This window comes from Hemiscyllium ocellatum, chromosome 10 (genome assembly GCF_020745735.1).
Source record: "Hemiscyllium ocellatum isolate sHemOce1 chromosome 10, sHemOce1.pat.X.cur, whole genome shotgun sequence".
In the NCBI taxonomy this organism is placed as follows: Eukaryota; Metazoa; Chordata; class Chondrichthyes; order Orectolobiformes; family Hemiscylliidae; genus Hemiscyllium; species Hemiscyllium ocellatum.
In genome coordinates, this window is record NC_083410.1 from 25,872,154 (window position 1) to 25,891,908 (window position 19,755).

Genomic DNA, 19,755 nt, shown 5'->3' on the forward strand with positions numbered 1-19,755 from the left:
TGGGGAAGTAATATCTGCTGATATTTACTGCTTCAGTGAAAACAATTAAGTTATGATTATTGGCTAAATGGTTAATTAGTTGCAGCGCAATCTGTTCAGCACAGTTAACAATGGAGTCAAAAGAACATAAGTATACATTATGCTAACAGCTCAAGTACAAAAAGAATTGATTTTTACAGTAAGTGGTGATAGAATGGGCAAAATAATGTCATAGCTATTTACACTGTTTAGGTTTAGAGCATCAGCTAATTTCCAATGATTGGAACATTGCAGGATTATAATGCTGGCGTTGACATAAATGCGTGTGCAGTTTGACACACTGCCAGTTGTGAGTGCATTCACAAGAAGTAAAGATCAAAATATTAGGTTCCACTGTATTCTGTCAGTGGTGACTGACTTATTGAAAATATGGTTTACCTTTCTTGTTTTGTGAGGATTTCTCATTCGGGATGATTTCTTGATATCCACTTCTGTAGTATTTACACAACCTGGCTAAAAGAAAATCATAACAATTTAAAATCTATACATTCTTCGTTCTTTTTACATAAATGTGATCCAATACAGAATGCTATGTGAAACCTGGCTGGAAAGTGGATTAATGTTTCCGAGATACCAGATTACAGCAGAACTGGACAAGTTAAAGATGCATTAGGTTTTGACAAAATGGAAGGCAGAAGGTAGGAGAAAACTACCAAAACTACCAAAAGGAAAGATTTGTGACAGCAAGGAGAGCAGGGAGATTAAATGGCAAAAAGATTTCATGTGTAAAACCAAAGGGAGTGGTAATCTGACAAGTAAAGAAAGAAAAGACGGTGGTGTAATGGCAATGTCCTACTGAAAGCAAAGGAAAATAGAGAAAATAAATGGAGAAAAAAGAACAAACCAACAAAGACAACAAAATTGAGATATATGAAAATGAAAGACCTTCCTTTTCTCTCTCACGCCCTCCCTTTCACATACTCAATTGTCTAAATATAACAACCTCCCAGTTCTGATGAAAGGTCACGAATCTAAAACATTAAGCATGTTTCTCACTCCACAGATGCTGCTAGGTCCATTGCACTTCGCAATTTGCTGCTTGTATTTAAGTTATCGAACAGCCATAGATTTTTGCTTTCGTTTTTGGAAAGTGTTGGCCTGAAATCTATCAAAAATAATCAAATAGTAAAACCTCTTTAAACTTTATATGAATCACCTAAGAATTTAAAGATTCTTAAGAGATTTGTTAAATTGCAGAGGTAAAGTGAAAGGCATTTAAAATCACTTGAAAGGTGCCAAAACACATAAAATGATGTTCAGGCCACACTGCAGATCCATACACTAAATTGCACTCAAGAGAGACACTGAGTACTCTTTGGACCCTAGGATGTGTAGCGTCCACTCAATGGTTTGACTAAATGATATAATGGCCTTCAAAAATCATATCCAAGGAATTTCTAAGAGATGAAAAAGGTTAATGCAGAAATGAAAGCTAAATGTACTCACAGCAGACTAAGATGATCTCAGAATGTTGTAAAAAAAAAAGCAGATTTTTTTGACTGTACTTAAGTGTACAAAACCATCAGATGCAGATTCTTGCAAAATAATCAGGCAGGTGAGTGTCACATGCCCATAAGGAATCCATTAAATTTTACATCAGTAATTTATGTTGGGACGCTCCAGACATGTGCTCAGTCCTATATGGTAGGTGTCCTTCATGATCTGTGCTCAGATGATTCTTTATGTCTAAGCACAGTTAAAATAAATATCTACCTAACAAAGACAGCTCCCTCAGATGGCAATGGTCTTTCAGGTGCCAACACACGAATCTTGGGGTTACTATGACTGAATTGTTTGCTGAGTTTCATTCTCTGTTCAGTTGGTAATGATTTGGGGAGTGTTAGATTTGCTGTACCAGAATTTGAGCTGGTTTAGTTTTGTATAAGCCAAAATTCTATACAAATCTGCCTGTTGTGTGATGAGCATTAAATAATTATAAATTTCTCAAATGCACCATGAGTACAGATCTGCACTTGAAGGGAGTGCAAACTAGAGAAGCAGGAATTCAGACTCAGTTCTACTCTGAGCCATGCTCCTTTTAAGTGAAACGTTTGAATGGATCAATGGGCTGGGAAATTCATCATATGGTATTTTACTGCCTACTGAATGAAAATAATGCATATTTCTCATCCAATCGCCACTCACAGCACTTCCTGATATTTTTCATTCTGACATTGAGATTTGAAACAGAGTTACAGAGTCAAACAACATGGAAACTGACTGTTTAGTCCAACCCATCCATGCTGACCAGTCATCTCAATCTGTCCTATCCCATTTGCCAGGATTTGGCCCAGCTTCCAATAATTTCCATTTTGTAAGTACATTGAGGACCTTATGTTCTGTTGGTCTTCTGTGGGTTTCTCACTTTGAAGATGCATTCTTTACCCATACCTGAAGGAGTTGTCAGCCTCTTCACCTATGCAAAGAAAGGGCCTATCAGAAGTTTGATGTGTTCCTTTACAAGACTGGCTTAGCCTGAGGTGTTATTTCAGGCTGCACTCAGGGAAACCAGGTCTAAGGATTGCCTTTAAATGTTCCTTTTATCTTTGGTTGTCCTTTTAAGTTGGTACTGGAATGGTATCTCCATCATTGAGTTTCTCTTGTGAGTGAGAATCTGGTCACAATCACACCCCATAGAACCAATGACCCTTTAACTCAGAAAACTTAGGTGTCAGAGGGTGAGCAAAGGATTCCAGCCCAATGTTACATTGGCAGAGAAAGTTGAAAAGCACAATGTACTTGCATATGACTTAATTGTTTAATTTCCATTAGTGGGGTACAGACATTTGAATAGGCAGCATGCATTGCAGATATAAAGCAATAGTGTGTTAGGTGTTAGACCATAAGAACATAAGACATAGGAGTGGAAGTAAGGCCATTTGGCCCATCGAGTCCACTCTGCCATTCAATTATGGCTGATGGACATTTCAACTTCACTTACTCACATTCTCCCCGTAGCCCTTAATTCTTTGTGACATCAAGAATTTATCAATCTCTGCCTTGAAGACATTTAGAGTCCCGGCCTCCACTGCACTCTGTGGCAATGAATTCCACAGGCCCACCACTCTCTGGCTGAAGAAATGTCTCCGCACTTCTGTTCTGAATTTACCCCCTCTAACTCTAAGGCTGTGTCCACGGGTCCTAGTCTCCTCGCCTAACAGAAACAATTTCCTAGCGTCCACCCTTTCCAAGCCATGTATTATCTTGTAAGTTTCTATTACATCTCCCATTAATCTTCTAAGCTCCAATGAATACAATCCCAGGATCCTCAACCATTCCTCATATGTTAGACCTACCATTCCAGGGACCATCTGTGTGAATCTCTGCTGGACACACTCCAGTGCCAGTACGTCCTTCTTGAGGTGTAGGGACCAAAACTGGATACAGTACTCCAAATGGAGCCTAACCAGAGCTTTATAAAGTCTCAGTAGCACAACGGTGCTTTTATATTCCAACCCCCTTGAGATAAATGACAACATTATATTCGCTTTCTTAATCACAGACTCAACCTGCATGTTTACCTTTAGAGAATCCTCGACTAGCACTCCCAGATCCCTTTGTACTTTGACTTTACAAATTTTCTCAGCGTTTAGAAAGTAGTCTATGCTTTTATTCTTTTTTCCAAAGTGCAAGACCTCGCATTTGCTCACATTGAATTCCATCAGCCATTTCCTGGACCACTCTCCCAAACTGTCTAGATCCTTCTGCACTTCCTCAGTACTACCTGCCTGTCCACCTAATTTTGTATCATTGGCAAACTTCGCTAGAATGCCCCCAGTCCCTTCATCCAGATCATTAATATATAACGTGAACAGCTACGGCCCCAATATTGAACCCTGCGGGACACCGCTTGTTACCGGCTGCAATTCTGAAAAAGAACCTTTTATCCCAACTCTCTGCCTTTTGTCAGACAGCCAATCCTCAATCCAGATCAGTAGCTCATCTCGAACACCATGGGCCCTCACCTTACTCAGCAGCCTCCCATGTGGCACCTTATCAAAGGCCTTTTGGAAGTTTAGATAGACCACATCCACTGGGTTTCCCTGGTCTAACCTACTTGTCACCTCTTCAAAAAATTCCAACAGGTTTGTCAGGCACGACCTCCCCTTACTAAATCCATGTTGACTTGTTCTAATCTGACTCTGCTCTTCCAAGAATTTAGAAACCTCATCCTTAATGATGGATTCTAGAATTTTACCAACAATCGAGGTTAGGCTAATTGGCCTATAATTTTCCATCTTTTGTCTTGATCCTTTCTTGAACAAGGGGGTTACAACAGCGATCTTCCTATCATCTGGGACTTTCCCTGACTCCAGTGACTTTTGAAAGATCTCAACCAACGTCTCTGCTATTTCCTCAGCCACCTCCCTCAGAACTCTAGGATGTAGCCCATCAGGGCCAGGAGATTTATCAATTTTAAGACCGTTTACCTTTTCTAGCACTTTCTCTTTTGTAATGGCAACCATACTCAACTCAGCTCCCTGACTCCCTTTAATTGTTGGCATATTACTCATGTCTTCCACTGTGAAGACTGATGCAAAGTACTTATTAACTTCTCCAGCTATTTCCTTATCTCCCACCACTAGGCTTCCAACATCAGTTTGAAGTGGCCCAATGTCTACTTTTGCCTGTCATTTGTTTCTTATGTATTGAAAGAAACTTTTACTATCATTTCTAATATTCCTGGCTAGCCTACCTTCATATTTGACCCTCTCCTTCTTTATTTCTCTTTTTGTTATCCTCTGTTTGATTTTGTAGCCTTCCCAATCTTCTGATTTCCCAATACTCTTGGCCACTTTATAGGATCTCTCTTTTTCTTTAATACATTTCCTGACTTCCTTTGTCAGCCATGGCTGTCTAATCCCTTCCCGGATAATCTTTGAAGGGACGGTAGATACAACACATGTGTGACACATTAGTTCGTCCTTTTTGGAAGAAAATTTCAAGTGCCACAACGATGAATTATCCAAAATATTAATTTATAATTCCATGATTGATCATATATATCGTGAATATTTTGGGAAGAACACTTTGCAATAGAAAAGGCATTGGCTACAGCTACAACAATACTGCATTTGATTTGACTTGATTTATCATTGCCACATGTGCAAAGATACAGTGAAAAGTATTGTATTGCACGCTAACCAGACAAATCACACCTCACATTGTACATCAGGATAATACAACAGAATGCAGAATACAGTGTTATTTGCAAGGAACAATTTGCTTGAATGGAAACACCAAGTCTGTCATGCTTTCAGGAAGAAGTTGAAAAATAGTTTGGATTTTGACACATAATTTTTGTTCTTAGTTCAGATTCACAGAGACAGGAGATGACCCTGCTACGCTAACCCCCCAACCTTTAAAAATGATGACTTTCATCACCCAATTATAATCACTTCTTTGTAGCGCTGTCACTTCTTTCGAGCTTTTGATAGGTTTGACAGGCTTTTCAGTCAGTTCTGTAGCAAGGAAAGACTGAAAGACAATGGCCTTTTGTGAAAAACTGGCTAACCTGGCATCTGTGGAGGCTGGATTTCTCAGCAGGCCTGCTACAATAAGGACACACCATCGTCAGGAGACAGAGACCTCAGAGGTACGAGGCAACTTGACCAATAAAACGGCACCCGCCAGACATTGTATCAAGGGACAGGCATAGAAATGGTGATGAAAAAACTGTGAACAATGGAGCCTATCTAGTTAATGGGATAACGATTTACTCTAATCTGAAAACAGTTTGGGAGGCTCCATTAAGTCATCAAAACTTCAGTTAAGTAAACTTGGGACGGTATTGACCCTTTTGTTTCCACGAATGGTGAGATTAAACCGGACCCAGCAATCACCGGAGATGCTTTGTGAAATGGAATTACCTGAGGGGTGGAGCTGGCAGCCCTTTGGAATGGCAAGGTTAAAGGGGGCAGCAGGGTCAGTTATTGGGGCTCTTTCTCCTTTTCACTCTCATCGCTCTGAGCTGGCTGCGTCTCTGGACACCAACGTTTTGGGGTTGAAGATATCGACCCTGTCTGTGACCTCAGACTTCGGAAGTCTACAACTTCTGAAGGCAGAGAGGAAGCCCCACCAGATCCAACAAGTTCCCCTGAGACTGTAAGAACCCTTTTCAGGCCTGGAACACTCGTACTCTGGAGCAGTTGGTTAGCATTGGGTGGGAGGCGGAGGGTGGTTTTGTAGTTCTTAAAGTACCCTGTAAATTGTGTAAGGCTAAAGATTTACATTGTGTACACTCCAATTTTCTTAAATGTTATATCATAGTATAGATTATACGTTTCATCAAAGTATTGTACGGATAGGGCAAGTTGATTTTTTTTCAGTAATAAAGTTCACTGGTAATTTTAACTCATATTTGATTCTGTGTGTGCTCCTTCTGGGTACAGCAATTCTGGTTGAGTTCACAGCAGATCCTAGATTATAATTTCAGTGACAAGGACTGAAGGGTGAACTGCCCTCTCAAGGGGGATTGTTGGCCAGGATTAGCAGTTTGATCTCTCTTTTCTCTTTCATGGAGATACAGCCAGAGTGGGTAGGCAACAGGTGGCTGTTGTCCCACCAATAAGAGAGGGAATTGCCCAAGCTTTGGTGGTGGTTGTGATTACTGTGTGGAGATAAGTTCTGACTCGCTGGTCAGGTTATAAACAGTGAGTTTGGTTCAGTGCTCTCTCTCCAGCGGAGTTGTCCAAGTGCAGCATTCCAGGTCTTTGAAGCTTCAGAGCCTGCTGGAGAGAGACCACCACAGTAATTGGCGAACTCGCGTGGGTGTGGAGTAAAGGAAAGAGGACCCTCCTTTCCAAGGGGTTTATGCAACTTTAAGGGCAACCCTCTCTGCAGTTAACCCCATCCCAAATTTGACCACCATCACCCATGTGTTTGATATCAATCAAATGGTATCTAAACTCACCCTCTACAAAGGGGAGTAATCACCTCCCCCATAAAGAATACCTGTTGCCTGCCCCCAAGGTATCTTAGCACTAAATCGACAGAGACATCTCAGTTCTCCAAAAGTATCCTGACCATCCTACTGAGAAAAGACCTGGTTTGAGTTGGTCTTTTCCATGTGCTCCAAGTTTCATGCAATTACGTTACTAAACCACAATGCGAGTTAAATGGAGACAGCCAACCATTCAAAGAGCCAGCTGCTTCCAGGAACTGCGCCTCTGCGAAACCCGAAATGGCTCCATTCTTGATCCTGCAGAAACAGGGAGTAATGTGTTTGGTGGCAGGATTTGTGATTTTAAGCCACTTCTGCCATTTCCTCCATGATGATGATGCTTTCTGATATGGTAAACATCTGTGTCTGAGAGTCTGTGTCTGAGAGTCTGTGGTGAACTGCCCCAGCTGCAATAATCTTTGACTACTCTACCTTTCTCTAAAGCCCCTCTCATCAAAATATGTGAGAGGAAAACACACTGGACGGCCTCACTTCTCCAGGTGGAAAGTTCCGAAAAGACAATTATGAAACATAAACTACTGTCACAAGGAGAAGGAACGTTTGTCATAACACTTAATAGTTAGGTGAACAGATAGCATTTCAGTAGCCATGGACTTGACTCCCTTGTATGTTACCTCCCTCGTGTCAGGGTCAAGGATGCAGCACAGCAGCTCAGTGGCTAGCACTGCTGCCTCTCAGCGCCAGGGACCCAAGTTTGATTCCAGCCTCGAGGGACTGCCTGTGTGGAGTTTGCACATTCTCCCTGTGTCTGCGTAGGTTTCCTCTGGGTGCCCCGGTTTCCTCCCCCAGTCCAAAGATGTGCAGGTCAGGTGTATCGGCCATGCTAAATTGCCCATAGTGTTAGGTGCATTAATCAGAGGGAAATGGGTCTAGGTGGGTTACTCTTCAGAGGATTGGTGTGGACTGCTTGGGCCGAAGGACCTGTTTCCACACTGTAAAGGAATTTAATCTAATATTGGCTGATGAACATTCTCTTAGGAAAGGTTGCATAGGCAGTGGTCATTGTCCACACTGGCCCCAACAACAGAGGTAGAAAAGGGGATAAGGTTCTGAAAGTAGGATTCAAGGAAAGGAAACCGAAAGGCAAGAGCTCCAATGCTGTATTTTCAGGTTTGTTCCCAGCAACACATGCTGGTGAGTATGAAAATGGGAAGCAAATAAACACATAGAGTCATAGAGTTATAGAGATGTACAGCACGAAAGTAGCGTCTTTGGTCCAACCCGTCCATGCCGAGCAGATATCCCAACTCAATCTAGTCCCACCTGCCAGAACCTGGCTCATATCCCTCCAAACCCTTCCTATTCATATACCCATCCAGATGCCTTTTAAATGTTGCAATTGTACTAGCCTCCACCACTTCCTGTACAGGCCATTGGTTAGACCACTTTTGGAATATTGTGTGCAATTCTGGTCTCCCTCCTAACGGAAGGATGTTGTGAAACTTGAAATGGTTCAGAAAAGAGTTACATGAATGTTTCCAAGGTTGCAGGATTTGAGCCATAGGGAGGGACTGAATATGCTGAGGCTATTTTCCCTGGAGCATCAGAGGCTGAAGAGTGAATTATAGAGGTTCATAAAATCATGACGGGCATGGATAGCATAAATAGACAAGATCTTTCCCTGGGTTGGGGGAGTCCTGAACTAGAGGGCATAAGTTTAGGATGAGATGGGAAAGGTTTCAAAGGGAGCTAAGGGGCAACTTTTTCACAGAGTGTGGTGCATGTACAGAATGCCAGGTTTTGGTCCAACAGGTTTATTTGGAAGTACCAGCTTTCAGAGCACTGCTCCTTCAGGTTACCTGATGAAGGAACAGTGCTCTGAAAGCTAGTTCTTCCAAATTAACCTGCAAGACTATAACCTGGTGTTGTGTGACTTTTAACTTTGTCCACCCGTCCAAAACCAGCACTCCACATCGTGTATAGAATGACATGGCTGAATAGATTGTGCAGGAAGGAATGGGGCAGATGGAACATGTATAAGGAAGATGGGTTATACTTCAGCAGGACAGGGCACAACATACTTAAAGAATGACTTACTAGTGTTGTCTAACCTGCTTGTTGCAGGGATGTTAACTTAAGATGGAATTAAAATATAATAAAGACAAAGCTGGTTATAGGAAGTAGGAAAAGCTGTAAATGGAAGTAGAAAGCTGTGAAAAGAACTTATAGAATCAACCAAGGTCAAATTACAGCATACTGTTAAAAATGCAGAATGAAAAAGCACTCTATCTGAATGCACACAGCATTCAACAAGAATGAATAGCACAAGTAGAAGCAAAAAATATGTTTTAATTGTTAGTGTGGAGATGTGGATTCAGGATAATCAAGATTGGGAACTAAATATTAAAGGGTATTCAACATTTAGAAGGGATGGGCAAAAAGAAAAGGTGGTGGAGTAGAGTTGATAATAAGGTACAGAATCAGTGTATGAATGAAAGATGATCTTGGATCAGAAAACAGGATACAGAATCTGTTTGGGTGGACCTAAGGAAGAGCAAGGGGCCACAAATCTTCATAGGAGTGGTTTATAGGCTAACAAATAATAGTGATATTGTGGGGTATAATATATATCAGAAAATTAGAGGTTAGCAATTTTTGAGAAGATTTGTAGCTCAGGTTGAGGTTCTGGATGCCTATTCTGGAAGGTTCATTTTCAGATGTTTCATCACCATACTAGGTAACATCTTCAGTCAGCCTCCAGATGCAGCACTGGTGGTGTAGCCCGCTTTCTATTTATGTCATGATTTGGAGATGCCAATGTTGGAATGGGATGTACAAACTTAAAAATCACACAACACCAGGTTATAGTCCAGCAGGTCTTACAATTGTGTACTCCACAATCACCTGATGAAGGAGTGGTGGTCCGAAAGCTAGTGCTTCCTATTAAACCTGTTGGAATATAACTTGGTGATGTGTGAGTTTTAACTTTCTATTTATGTGTTTGGGATACATATAGATGAGGAAGGAAACCACTTTGACTGGGAGAACGCATCCATCCTAGGACAAGGCAAACAGAGGCACACACGAGAATTCCTAGGAGCATGGCATTCCAACCAGAACTCTATCAACAAACACTTGACTTAGATCCTATTTACCACTCTTGAGAAAAAGAACAGGAAATGACATCACCATAGAAAATGATGTCACAACAGAAAATGACATCACCAACCTAAGGAAACTGAAACACATAAACAGAAAGCAGGCTACACCACCAATGCTTCATCTGGAGGCTCATTGAAGATGTTACCTGGTATGGTGATGAAACATCTAAAAACAAACTTTCCAGCTCCGTGAACAAACCTACATCCAAAATTAGAGGTGTATACAGCAACTTACTTCGACTTAAAACTTATGTATAGACTGGTAAATATCATCAGCACCAATGTCTAGGAGAATATTCAAGGTAGTTTTCTGGAGCAATATGTTGGGGAATTAATTACAACATAGTTTACTTTCAATTTTGTATTATTAATTGGAAAAGTCTAATTGCTAACCTTAAGAAGATATATATTAAATTATGTCACATGATATTAGATCATAATGCAATGAAATCTTCCATGAAGTGGGTGACACGGTGGCACTGCTGCCTCACAGCGCCAGAGACCTGGGTTCAATTCCTGCCTCAGGCGATTGACTGTGTGGAGTTTGCACGTTCTCCCCGTGTCTGCGTGGGTTTCCTCCGGGTGCTCCAGTTTCCTCCCACAGTCCAAAGATGTGCGGGTCAGGTGAATTTGCCATGCTAAATTGCCCGTAGTGTTAGGTAAGGGGTAAATGTAGGGGTATGGGTGGGTTGCGCTTCGGCGGGTCGGTGTGGACTTGTTGGGCTGAAGGGCCTGTTTCCACACTGTAAGTAATCTAATCTAATCTAATCTAATCTAAAAGTATGCAAATTGTGTAGTTCAATCTGAAACTGAGGTCTTAAATCAAATTCAATCAATTATGAAATGACAAGGAGGAAGCTAACTGTTAGAAAAACACATTAAAAGGTTTGACTGTAGATAGGCAATGGCGAGTATTTAAAGAATTAATGCTCAATCTTCAAAAAATTATAATCCATTAGAGGCAAAAATATCTAACAGGAAAAATGAGACAACCATGGCTAACATAGGAAGTTTCAATAATAGTATCAGATCATAGAAGGAGTTTTATAAAGTTGCCAAAAACATTATAAGCCTAAAAATTAGGAGAATTTACAACTCAGCAAAACGTTGATAAGGGAAGAGAGAAGGGAAGATAAATGAAAAATAACAAGGTGCATAAAAATGACTGGAAATTTCTCTAGATATATAAAAAGGAAAAGATTGGCAAAGCAAATGTGGGCCCATTATAGGTAGACCAGAGGAAAATGCCTAATTGGCAATTGAGAAATGACAGAGAAGCTACATAAGTACTTTGTATCTGTCTTCATTGAGGAAAACATAAGAGGTCTCCCTGAAATAACAAATATCCAAGTGTTGATAGAAGTGTAGAATTGAAATAAATTCACATTCATAAAAATACAGCATTTGAGAAATTAACAAGACTGAAAGTTGACGAATTCCTGGGATCCAGTGAGCTTGACCTTAGAGTGCTGACAGAGATAGCAATAAAAATAATGGATACATTGGTGATCATTTTTAAAAACTCCATTTAGTCTGTTCTTCAACAGTGCCTGGAGATTAGATGATTGCAAGTGTAACTCCACCATTTAAGACAAGTAGAGATAAAACAGGGAACTACAGATCTATTAGCAATGGGAAGTTATCAGCAATGTGAAACATAGCAGAATTTATTATAAAGTATGTGCTTATAGAATATTTAGAAATTAATGGTACAATTGGAAAGTCTTAATATGGATTTATGAAAGAGAACTCATGTTTGACAAACTTGGTAGAACTTTTTGAGAATGTTACAAGCAAGGTCGATAAGATAAATGCAATAATATGCTGAATTTGGATCTCCAGAAGATTTTTGATCAAGTCCCACAAAGGAGTTGAGCAGACTGAATTCAAACAGTCTGGATTGGGAGTATTATGGATTTAGGATTGTGCAACAGATAGAAAGTAAGTAAGTATAAAGTATTAGTCACTAAAATAGCTTCAAAGAACATAATTAACATTTAAAACTAGACAAAAATAACCTTCTAAATACACTATTTTCTTTAGCTAATTGAATACTAAATATAGCAATAATAAAGTACAATTAACTTTAACAGCTTTATAAATTTTGCATTTTCTAGTGACAAGCTTTTATAGGTTGCTTTATCGTTTGGTTTTATAGCTTTATTGAAATGAAATGGAAGCAATTTGTCTAGCATTTCTAGAAATAGAATACAATCATTGCTTTGCACTATTTGTTAGCAGCAAGTTATTAATATAGACACTGCGTCATCAAAGGGCAAGTTGTCAGACTTTTAATTAATTCCTGTAGTTTTCTCTTGTTATATTCATAAAAGAAGGAAGAATGAACAAAATTGAGAGTGACGAAAGCACAGAATTAAATGTTTAAGGTCCACAAGTACTCCTGTAGATGTGAATGATTTTACTACTCAGTTAAAACAAGTTGTGCCATTTATGGATATCAATGTTGATTTCCTAAACTATGGAAATTTAAATGTTAATATCGTTTAATTATGTATATAAATAAAATTTATAGAACTGTGGGATATTATATAAATAAAATACTTTGCATTGTCCATAAGGCAGGATAGCAATTCATCCGATTCGGTGGAATTGTGGGAAAACTGGCTAACCCCTGATTGTAACATACACCTTGACTATCCTTTGTATGACCCAGAGCTGCCTGACACAACACAAGTTAAGACTTTAACAAAGGTCAAAGCGCTGCTGACCACAGCAGGACCTGACATAGGGTAAGTCCACATAAATTCTTTAACCTTGGTAGACCTCGACAGAGCTTGATCAGGCTGGATCCACATACATTCTAGGACTCTGGATTAGTGGTGCTGGAAGAGCACAGCAGTTCAGGCAGTATCCAAGGAGCAGTAAAATCGATGTTTCGGGCAAAAGCCCTTCATGAGGAATTAATTCTGGGACATTGACTGAGCCCAAATAAAGACATTCTACAAAATCCTTTGAGCCCCCAACAAGGATGTTATGAGATGACATATCTGGCACCAGGTTTTGAGAGGTCAAGGTGATAAGCCTCTGAAGTAATAACACAGATCATAATTTAATGTACCGGTCTAATAGATGACTAACCTCTACTGATAGATATTGATAAGTTTTAAGTATAAGTATTCCTGCTTTTCTGTCTGTAAGTGCAAACTTGTGAGAGACTCAGAGCTGTGACCAACTCTCTCTTTTCCAAGTTTAGCCACTCTGCATACAGTTTCCTTGTAAATAACGACCAATTGCTTTGTCGGAATAAGATTTGTTGAAGTTTTGTTGAGTGTTTTAGTGATTGGCTTTCACAGTCTTATAGCTATTTTTAATCCATTTCTAAATTTCAACAATGTTACTTCTAACCATGTAAGCTATAATTGAATCTGTCATGGAATATCATAATGCAACTTTGATACATCAGTTTGACTTTGCATACACCTTAATGAAGATTTAATTGAAAATACCTACAAAACAAGCACACTACTTGAGAATTCATAAAAGATCATCGGAACAAAATTGGAAAACTGTTCGCCAAGCTGGAAGTTTTTGCTGCAAACGTTTCGTTCCCTGGCTAGGGAACATCATCAGTGCTATTGGAGCTTCCTGTGAAGCGCTGCTTTGATGTTTCTTCCGGTATTTATAGTGGATACCACTATAAATACCGGAAGAAACATCAAAGCAGCGCTTCACAGGAGGCTCCAATAGCACTGATGATGTTCCCTAGCCAGGGAATGAAACGTTTGCAGCAAAAACTTCCAGCTTGGCGAACAGAACCACAACAACGGACACCCGAGCTACAAATCTTCAACCAGACTTTAAAATTGGAAAACCCCTAAAAAACTATACAGGGATCACAATACATTATTAAACTGTACAGCTCAATGTCATGCAGCTGGTGCACCAACTTCATGACGCTTACTATTTCAAATAATTACAGTATACAGCCAGCACTAACCATAAAGTTCATCAGCTGCAAGCCTCAGAAGTTTAAAATCATAACTTATACTTAAGTACCAAGTAAAGCTAGGCTGCACTGTCGAAAAGGGGTGGGGGGAAGGGGGTACATTTAATCTACAGCAGAAGCAGCTAGCAATTGTGCAAGAAATGACTCTGGGAAAGAGGAAAGAACAGCCTGACATGGGAGATTGAAGTTTTCTGATCATGCCTTGTCCATCTGGAAGTCGGAGGTTGAAAGTAAGAGATATGCCACAAGCAAGAAGCCCTTCAAACACACTGGAAATGGAGACGTGATATCTGTGGCAACCAGTGCCAGACGTCATGATTTGAAGATTTGAATGCAGTGCAGCATGAAGTTCAATGGTCTCACATGAGTGGGCAAGGTTAGTGAATCCATGTTCATCTTAACCATGCTACCATCTATAGCACAAGCCCCACACACTGCTCAATTCATCATACCAGTGTTGCTCAATGACCAAACATCACTATTCAGGATGCACACCTAATGTTCATATGCTTCACCTCACCCTATATGTTTATACCACCTCAGGCCTCACAGTGGCAACTAATCAAATGATAGACTGATGCCCAAACGCATTGCACTGCACTCACAACTCACTTGCCTTCTAAAGAGCAAAGTGGCCAACCACTGCAACCTTCTCAAAGGCAACTAAAGTCAGGCATTAATTGCAGTCGCAGCCACTGATGCTCATGTGCTATGAACGAATAAAATGAAATGACGGAAGCAGCAGAAGCTAACTGAAAGAGAACAGGCTCTGCTACATATTCAAACCCATATGGTCAAGCCAATGCTAACCAGTTTTGGGATGTGAACTGTAGCCAGGGATGAGGTTGATAGCATTGAAGTTGACATTATTTTCATACCTAATCGTCTTCCTATTATCCTACTTCCCTTTCATCCAATCTGTTCGATTTACAAGTTGCAGCTGGTGTGATAATACACCTTTTATTTGTCCCATTTCTTCCAGATGGTGTATATTATGATTTTGGAAGATGTTTTCAAAAGAGGATTAATGAGTTACAGTAGTGCATCTTGTAATCAATGCACAATGCTGAAACTTTGGACCAATGTTACAGGGAATACGTGGTTGAGATGTTGGATGTGATGCTGACAAAGCAAGCTGTTTTGTCCAAAATGCCATGAAACTTCTTAAATGCTATTGAAACTGCACACATCTAAGGAAGTAGAAAGTATTCTGTTACATTCCTAACTGAATGGACAGGCTTGGGAGTCATGACGTAAGTTGCTCACTACAGAGTCTCAATCTCTGATCTGCTTTTTTAATCATTATATTTAAATAGCTGGTCCAGTTCAATTCAGGGCAATTGTAACTGTTTGATACTAGGGATAATTCAGAGATGGTGATGACATTGAATGTCAAGGGGAGATGGTTGCATTCTCTCTTGTTAGAAATTGTAATTGCCTGGTCCTTATTCAAACAAATGTTGTTTGCCACTTCTCAGCTCAAGTTTGAATGTTGTTCCTGCTTTGCTGCATGGACATAGATTGCTTCAGTATCTGAGAAGGACTATTTGATGTGCTTTCTTAGGTTATCTTGTGAGTAACACAGATTGAGAGTGTCAATTCGGTTTATTTGAAAAGCTAGCAGAGGTTTATTAACTGCTGAGAGTACAACTTGCAGTAACTGATATCTTTTATGCAATCTCCTTCTATCATTGCTTCTGGTGGACTTCAGCAGATTTCAGTGAGGATATCTATACATAGGCATGGCATTTTATACTTTATTTCTCATTCAAGTCCAAGTTGAAAAATTTATCTTTGAATTGTTAATACTTCTCCAACTCTTCAGCCTCGTTCTTCTAGCAATTTGTCTGTTTTGCATCGCCACTGTTCATTCTGCAGGTCTTGATGTATTCCAAGGGCTAAGATACTCGTAGAGACTGGTTCATGCAGCAACCTTAAAGCTGGAGGGAATCTTTCAGCAGCTCATACCATTTCCTTTAGATTTACAATTTGAAACAACTGTACGAAGCACCAAAATACTTGTAATATTGAGAAAGTAAGCAAAAGAAATCAACTGATAACCAATGTATGAGGGGTTGATGATCCCTTTAAGTAGTGCTGGGGGGAGTGGTGGGGTTCCTTCTAGCTCCTGAATGTGAGCCCAGCTGTGCATGGTTGAGGGAATATATTGGCTCAAGAACTGAGCTTCAAAATAGCACCACTGCCATCAAGTCAGTTTTGCATGCTAATTACCTTTGTGATCTGCCTACTCTGGTCAATGTACAACTTGTTCCACTATAGTATGCATTTCATTGATGCAAATTTGCTAAAAAACAATTGACAAATTAGGGACACTATTTCTATAGTGCAAACTTTTGAAGTGTGTATTGGTTATAATGCCACTGCAACCTCATTAGTTTAGATGGTGCTGCTAGTATGCAATTTTCTTATAACACGGCCTTGTATGAGGACATAACTATTGTATTTTAGCAGAACTGACTGTACCATGCCAATGCTCTTATCAGTAAGGTGGTCAGTGTCACTCACCCACATGTGTGTGTTTGTGTGTGCATGTCTGTATGTGTGTTTGTATGTGTGTGTTTGTGTTTGTGTGTGTATATGTGTGCGCATGTGTATGTGTGTGTGTCTTTATGTGTGTGTGTGTGCCTGTGTGTGCGTGTGTGTATGTGTGTATGCGTGTGTGTGTGCATCTGCATGTGTGTGTATGTATGTGTGTAAGTGTGTGTGTATATGTGTGTGTGCATGTATATGTGTATGTGTGTGTGTATATGTGCGTGTGTGTATGCGTGTGTGTCTGTGTATGTGTGTGTGTGTGTGTGTGTATGTGTGTGTATATGTGTGTGTGTGTGTGTGTGTGTGTGTGTGTATGATCGTGTTTTGGGGATCCCACGGAGGGAGGGAGAGCAGCCCCAATCGTGGTCCACATTGGCACCAACGACATAGGTCGGAAGAGAGATGGGAACTTGAGGCAGAAATTCAGGGAGCTAGAATGGAAGCTTAGAGCTAGGACAAACGAGTTGTTTTCTCTGGTTTGCTGCCCGTGCCACATGCTAGTGAGGTGAGGAATAGGGAGAGAAAGAAGTTGAATACATAGCTACAGGGATGGTGCAGGAGGGAGGGTTTCGGGTTTTTAGATAATTGGAGTTCTTTCTGGGGTAGGTAGGACCTCTACAAGCAGGATGATCTTCATCTAAATCAGAGGGGTACCAATATCTTGGGTGGGAAATTCGCTAAAGCTATTAAGGTGGATTTAAACTAATACGGAAGGGGGATGGTAACCAAAATTGTAGAACAAGTACAGAAGAGAATGAGAGTAGGGAGTTCCAAAATCAAGTCTCTGACACTGGCAAGTGAGAACCTGGATTGAAGTGTGTCTACTTCAATGCGAGGAGCATCTGAAATAAAGTGGGTGAACTGGCAGCGTGGGTTGGTACCTGGGACTTCGATGTTGTGGCCATTACGGAGACATGGATAGAGCAGGGACAGGAATGGCTGTTGCAGGTTCCGGGATTCAGATGTTTCAATAAGAACAGAGAAGATGGTAAAAGAGGGAGAGATGTGGCATTGTTGATCAGGGACAATATTACAGTTGTAGAAAGGATGTTTGAGGACTCGTTAACTGAGGTAGTATGGGCTGAGGTTAGAAACATGAAAGGAGAAGTCACCATGCTGGGAGTTTTCTATAGGCCTCCGAATAGTCCCAGAGATGCAGAGGAAAGGATAGCAAAGATGATTCTTGATAGGAGTGAGAGAGGCAGGGTAGTTGTCATGGGGGACTTCAACTATCCAAATATTGACTGGGATCACAACAGTATGAGTACGATAGATGGGTCAGTTTTTGTCCAGTGTGTGCAGGAGGGCTTCCTGACACAGTATGTAGACAGGCCAACAAGGGGTGAATCCACTTTAGATTTAGTACTGGGTAATGAGCCTGGCCAGGTGTTAGATTTGGAAGTAGGTGAGCACTTTGGAGACAGCGATCACAATTCTGTCAGGTTTACTTTAGAGATGGAAAGGGATAGGTGTATACCACTGGGCAAGAGTTACAGCTGGGGGAAGGGAAATTATGATGCAATTAGGAAGGATTTAGGAAGCGTAGAATGGGGAAGGAAACTGCAGGGATGAGCACATCAAAAATGTGGAGCTTATTCAAGGAAAAGCTCCTGTGTGTCCTAGATAAGTATGTATCTGTCAGGCAGGGAGGGAGATATAGAACGTGTGAGCTGTGGTTTAGATTAGATTACTTACAGTGTGGAAACAGGCCCTTCGGCCCAACAAGTCCACACCGACCCACCGAAGCAACCCACCCATACCCCTACATTTACCCCTTACCTAATACTACTGGCAATTTAGCATGGCCAATTCACCTGACCCGCACATCTTTGGATTGTGGGAGGAAACCAGAACACCCGGAGGAAACCCACGCAGACACGGGGAGAACATGCAAACTCCACACAGTCAGTCGCCTGAGGCGGGAATTGAACCCGGGTCTCTGGCGCTGTGAGGCAGCAGTGCTAACCACTGTGCCACCGTGCCGCCCACAAAGTTTACTAAGGAAGTGGAATCCCTGGTCAAGAAGAAAAAGAAGGCTTATGTTAGGACAAAATGTGAAAACTCAGCACCCTCAAGGGTTACAAGGAAGTCAGGAAAGACTTAAAAAGAGAGCTCAGAAGAGCATGAGAAGTAGTTGGTGGATAGGATCAGGGTTAACCCTAAGGCTTTCCATAGGTATGTCAGGAATAAAAGAATGACGAGAGTTAAATTAGGGCCAATCAAGGATAATAGTGGGAAGTTGTGTGTGGAGTCAGAGGAGATAGGGGAAGCACTAAATAAATATTTTTTGACAGTGTTCACTGTAGAAAATGAAAATGTTGGCGAGGAAGATACAGAGATACTTGCACCTAGACTAGAAATGATTGAGATTCACAAGGAAGAGGTATTAGAAATTCTGCAGAGTGTGAAAATAGACAAGTCCCCTGGGCAGGATGGGGTCTATCCTAAGATCCTCTGGGAAGCAAGGGAAAAGATTGCCGAGCCTTTGGCATTGATCTTCACATCATCATTGTCTACAGGAATAATACCTGAGGACTGGAGGATAGCAAATGTGGTTCCCTTGTTCAAAAAGGGTAGTAGAGACAACCCTGGTAATTACAGACCAGTGAGTCTCACTTCAGTTGTTGGTAAAGTGTTGGAAGAGGTTATAAGACATAGGATTATGACCATCTAGAAAAGAATAATCTGATCAGGGACAGTCAGCACAGTTTTGTGAAGGGTAGGTCGTGCCTAACAAATCTTATTGACTTTTTTGACAAAGTGACCAAACAGGTAGGTGTAAACAGGTAAAATGGTTGATGTGGTGTACATGGATTTCAGCAAGGTGTTCAATGAGGTTCCCCACTGTAGGCTATTATACAAAATGCGGAGGAATGGGATTGTGGGAGACATAGCAGTTTGGATCAGTAATTGGCTTGCTGAAAGAAAACAGAGGGTTGTAGTTGATGTTCACCTTGGTGTCCAGTTACTAGCAGCATACAAGGGTCGGTATTGGGTCCACTGCTGTTCATCATTTTTATAAATGACCTGGATGAGGGCTTAGAAGGTGGGTTAGTAAATTTGCAGACGACACTAAGATCGGTGGAGTTGTGGATAGTGACAAAGGTTGTAGTAGGTTGCAGACAGACATA

At 40.8% G+C, this 19,755-nt stretch overlaps 1 protein-coding gene across 1 annotated transcript in view; it reads right to left on the reverse strand.

Moving 5' to 3' along the window:
• The window catches only part of LOC132819354 (regulator of G-protein signaling 7), a 453,401-nt gene that overhangs the window by 63,691 nt on the left and 369,955 nt on the right, over positions 1–19,755 (reverse strand). Inside the window, exon 9 of the mRNA XM_060830815.1 lies at positions 418–492. Within this exon, the coding sequence (XP_060686798.1) occupies positions 418–492 (75 nt within the window). The remainder of the gene's footprint in view (positions 1–417; positions 493–19,755) is intronic.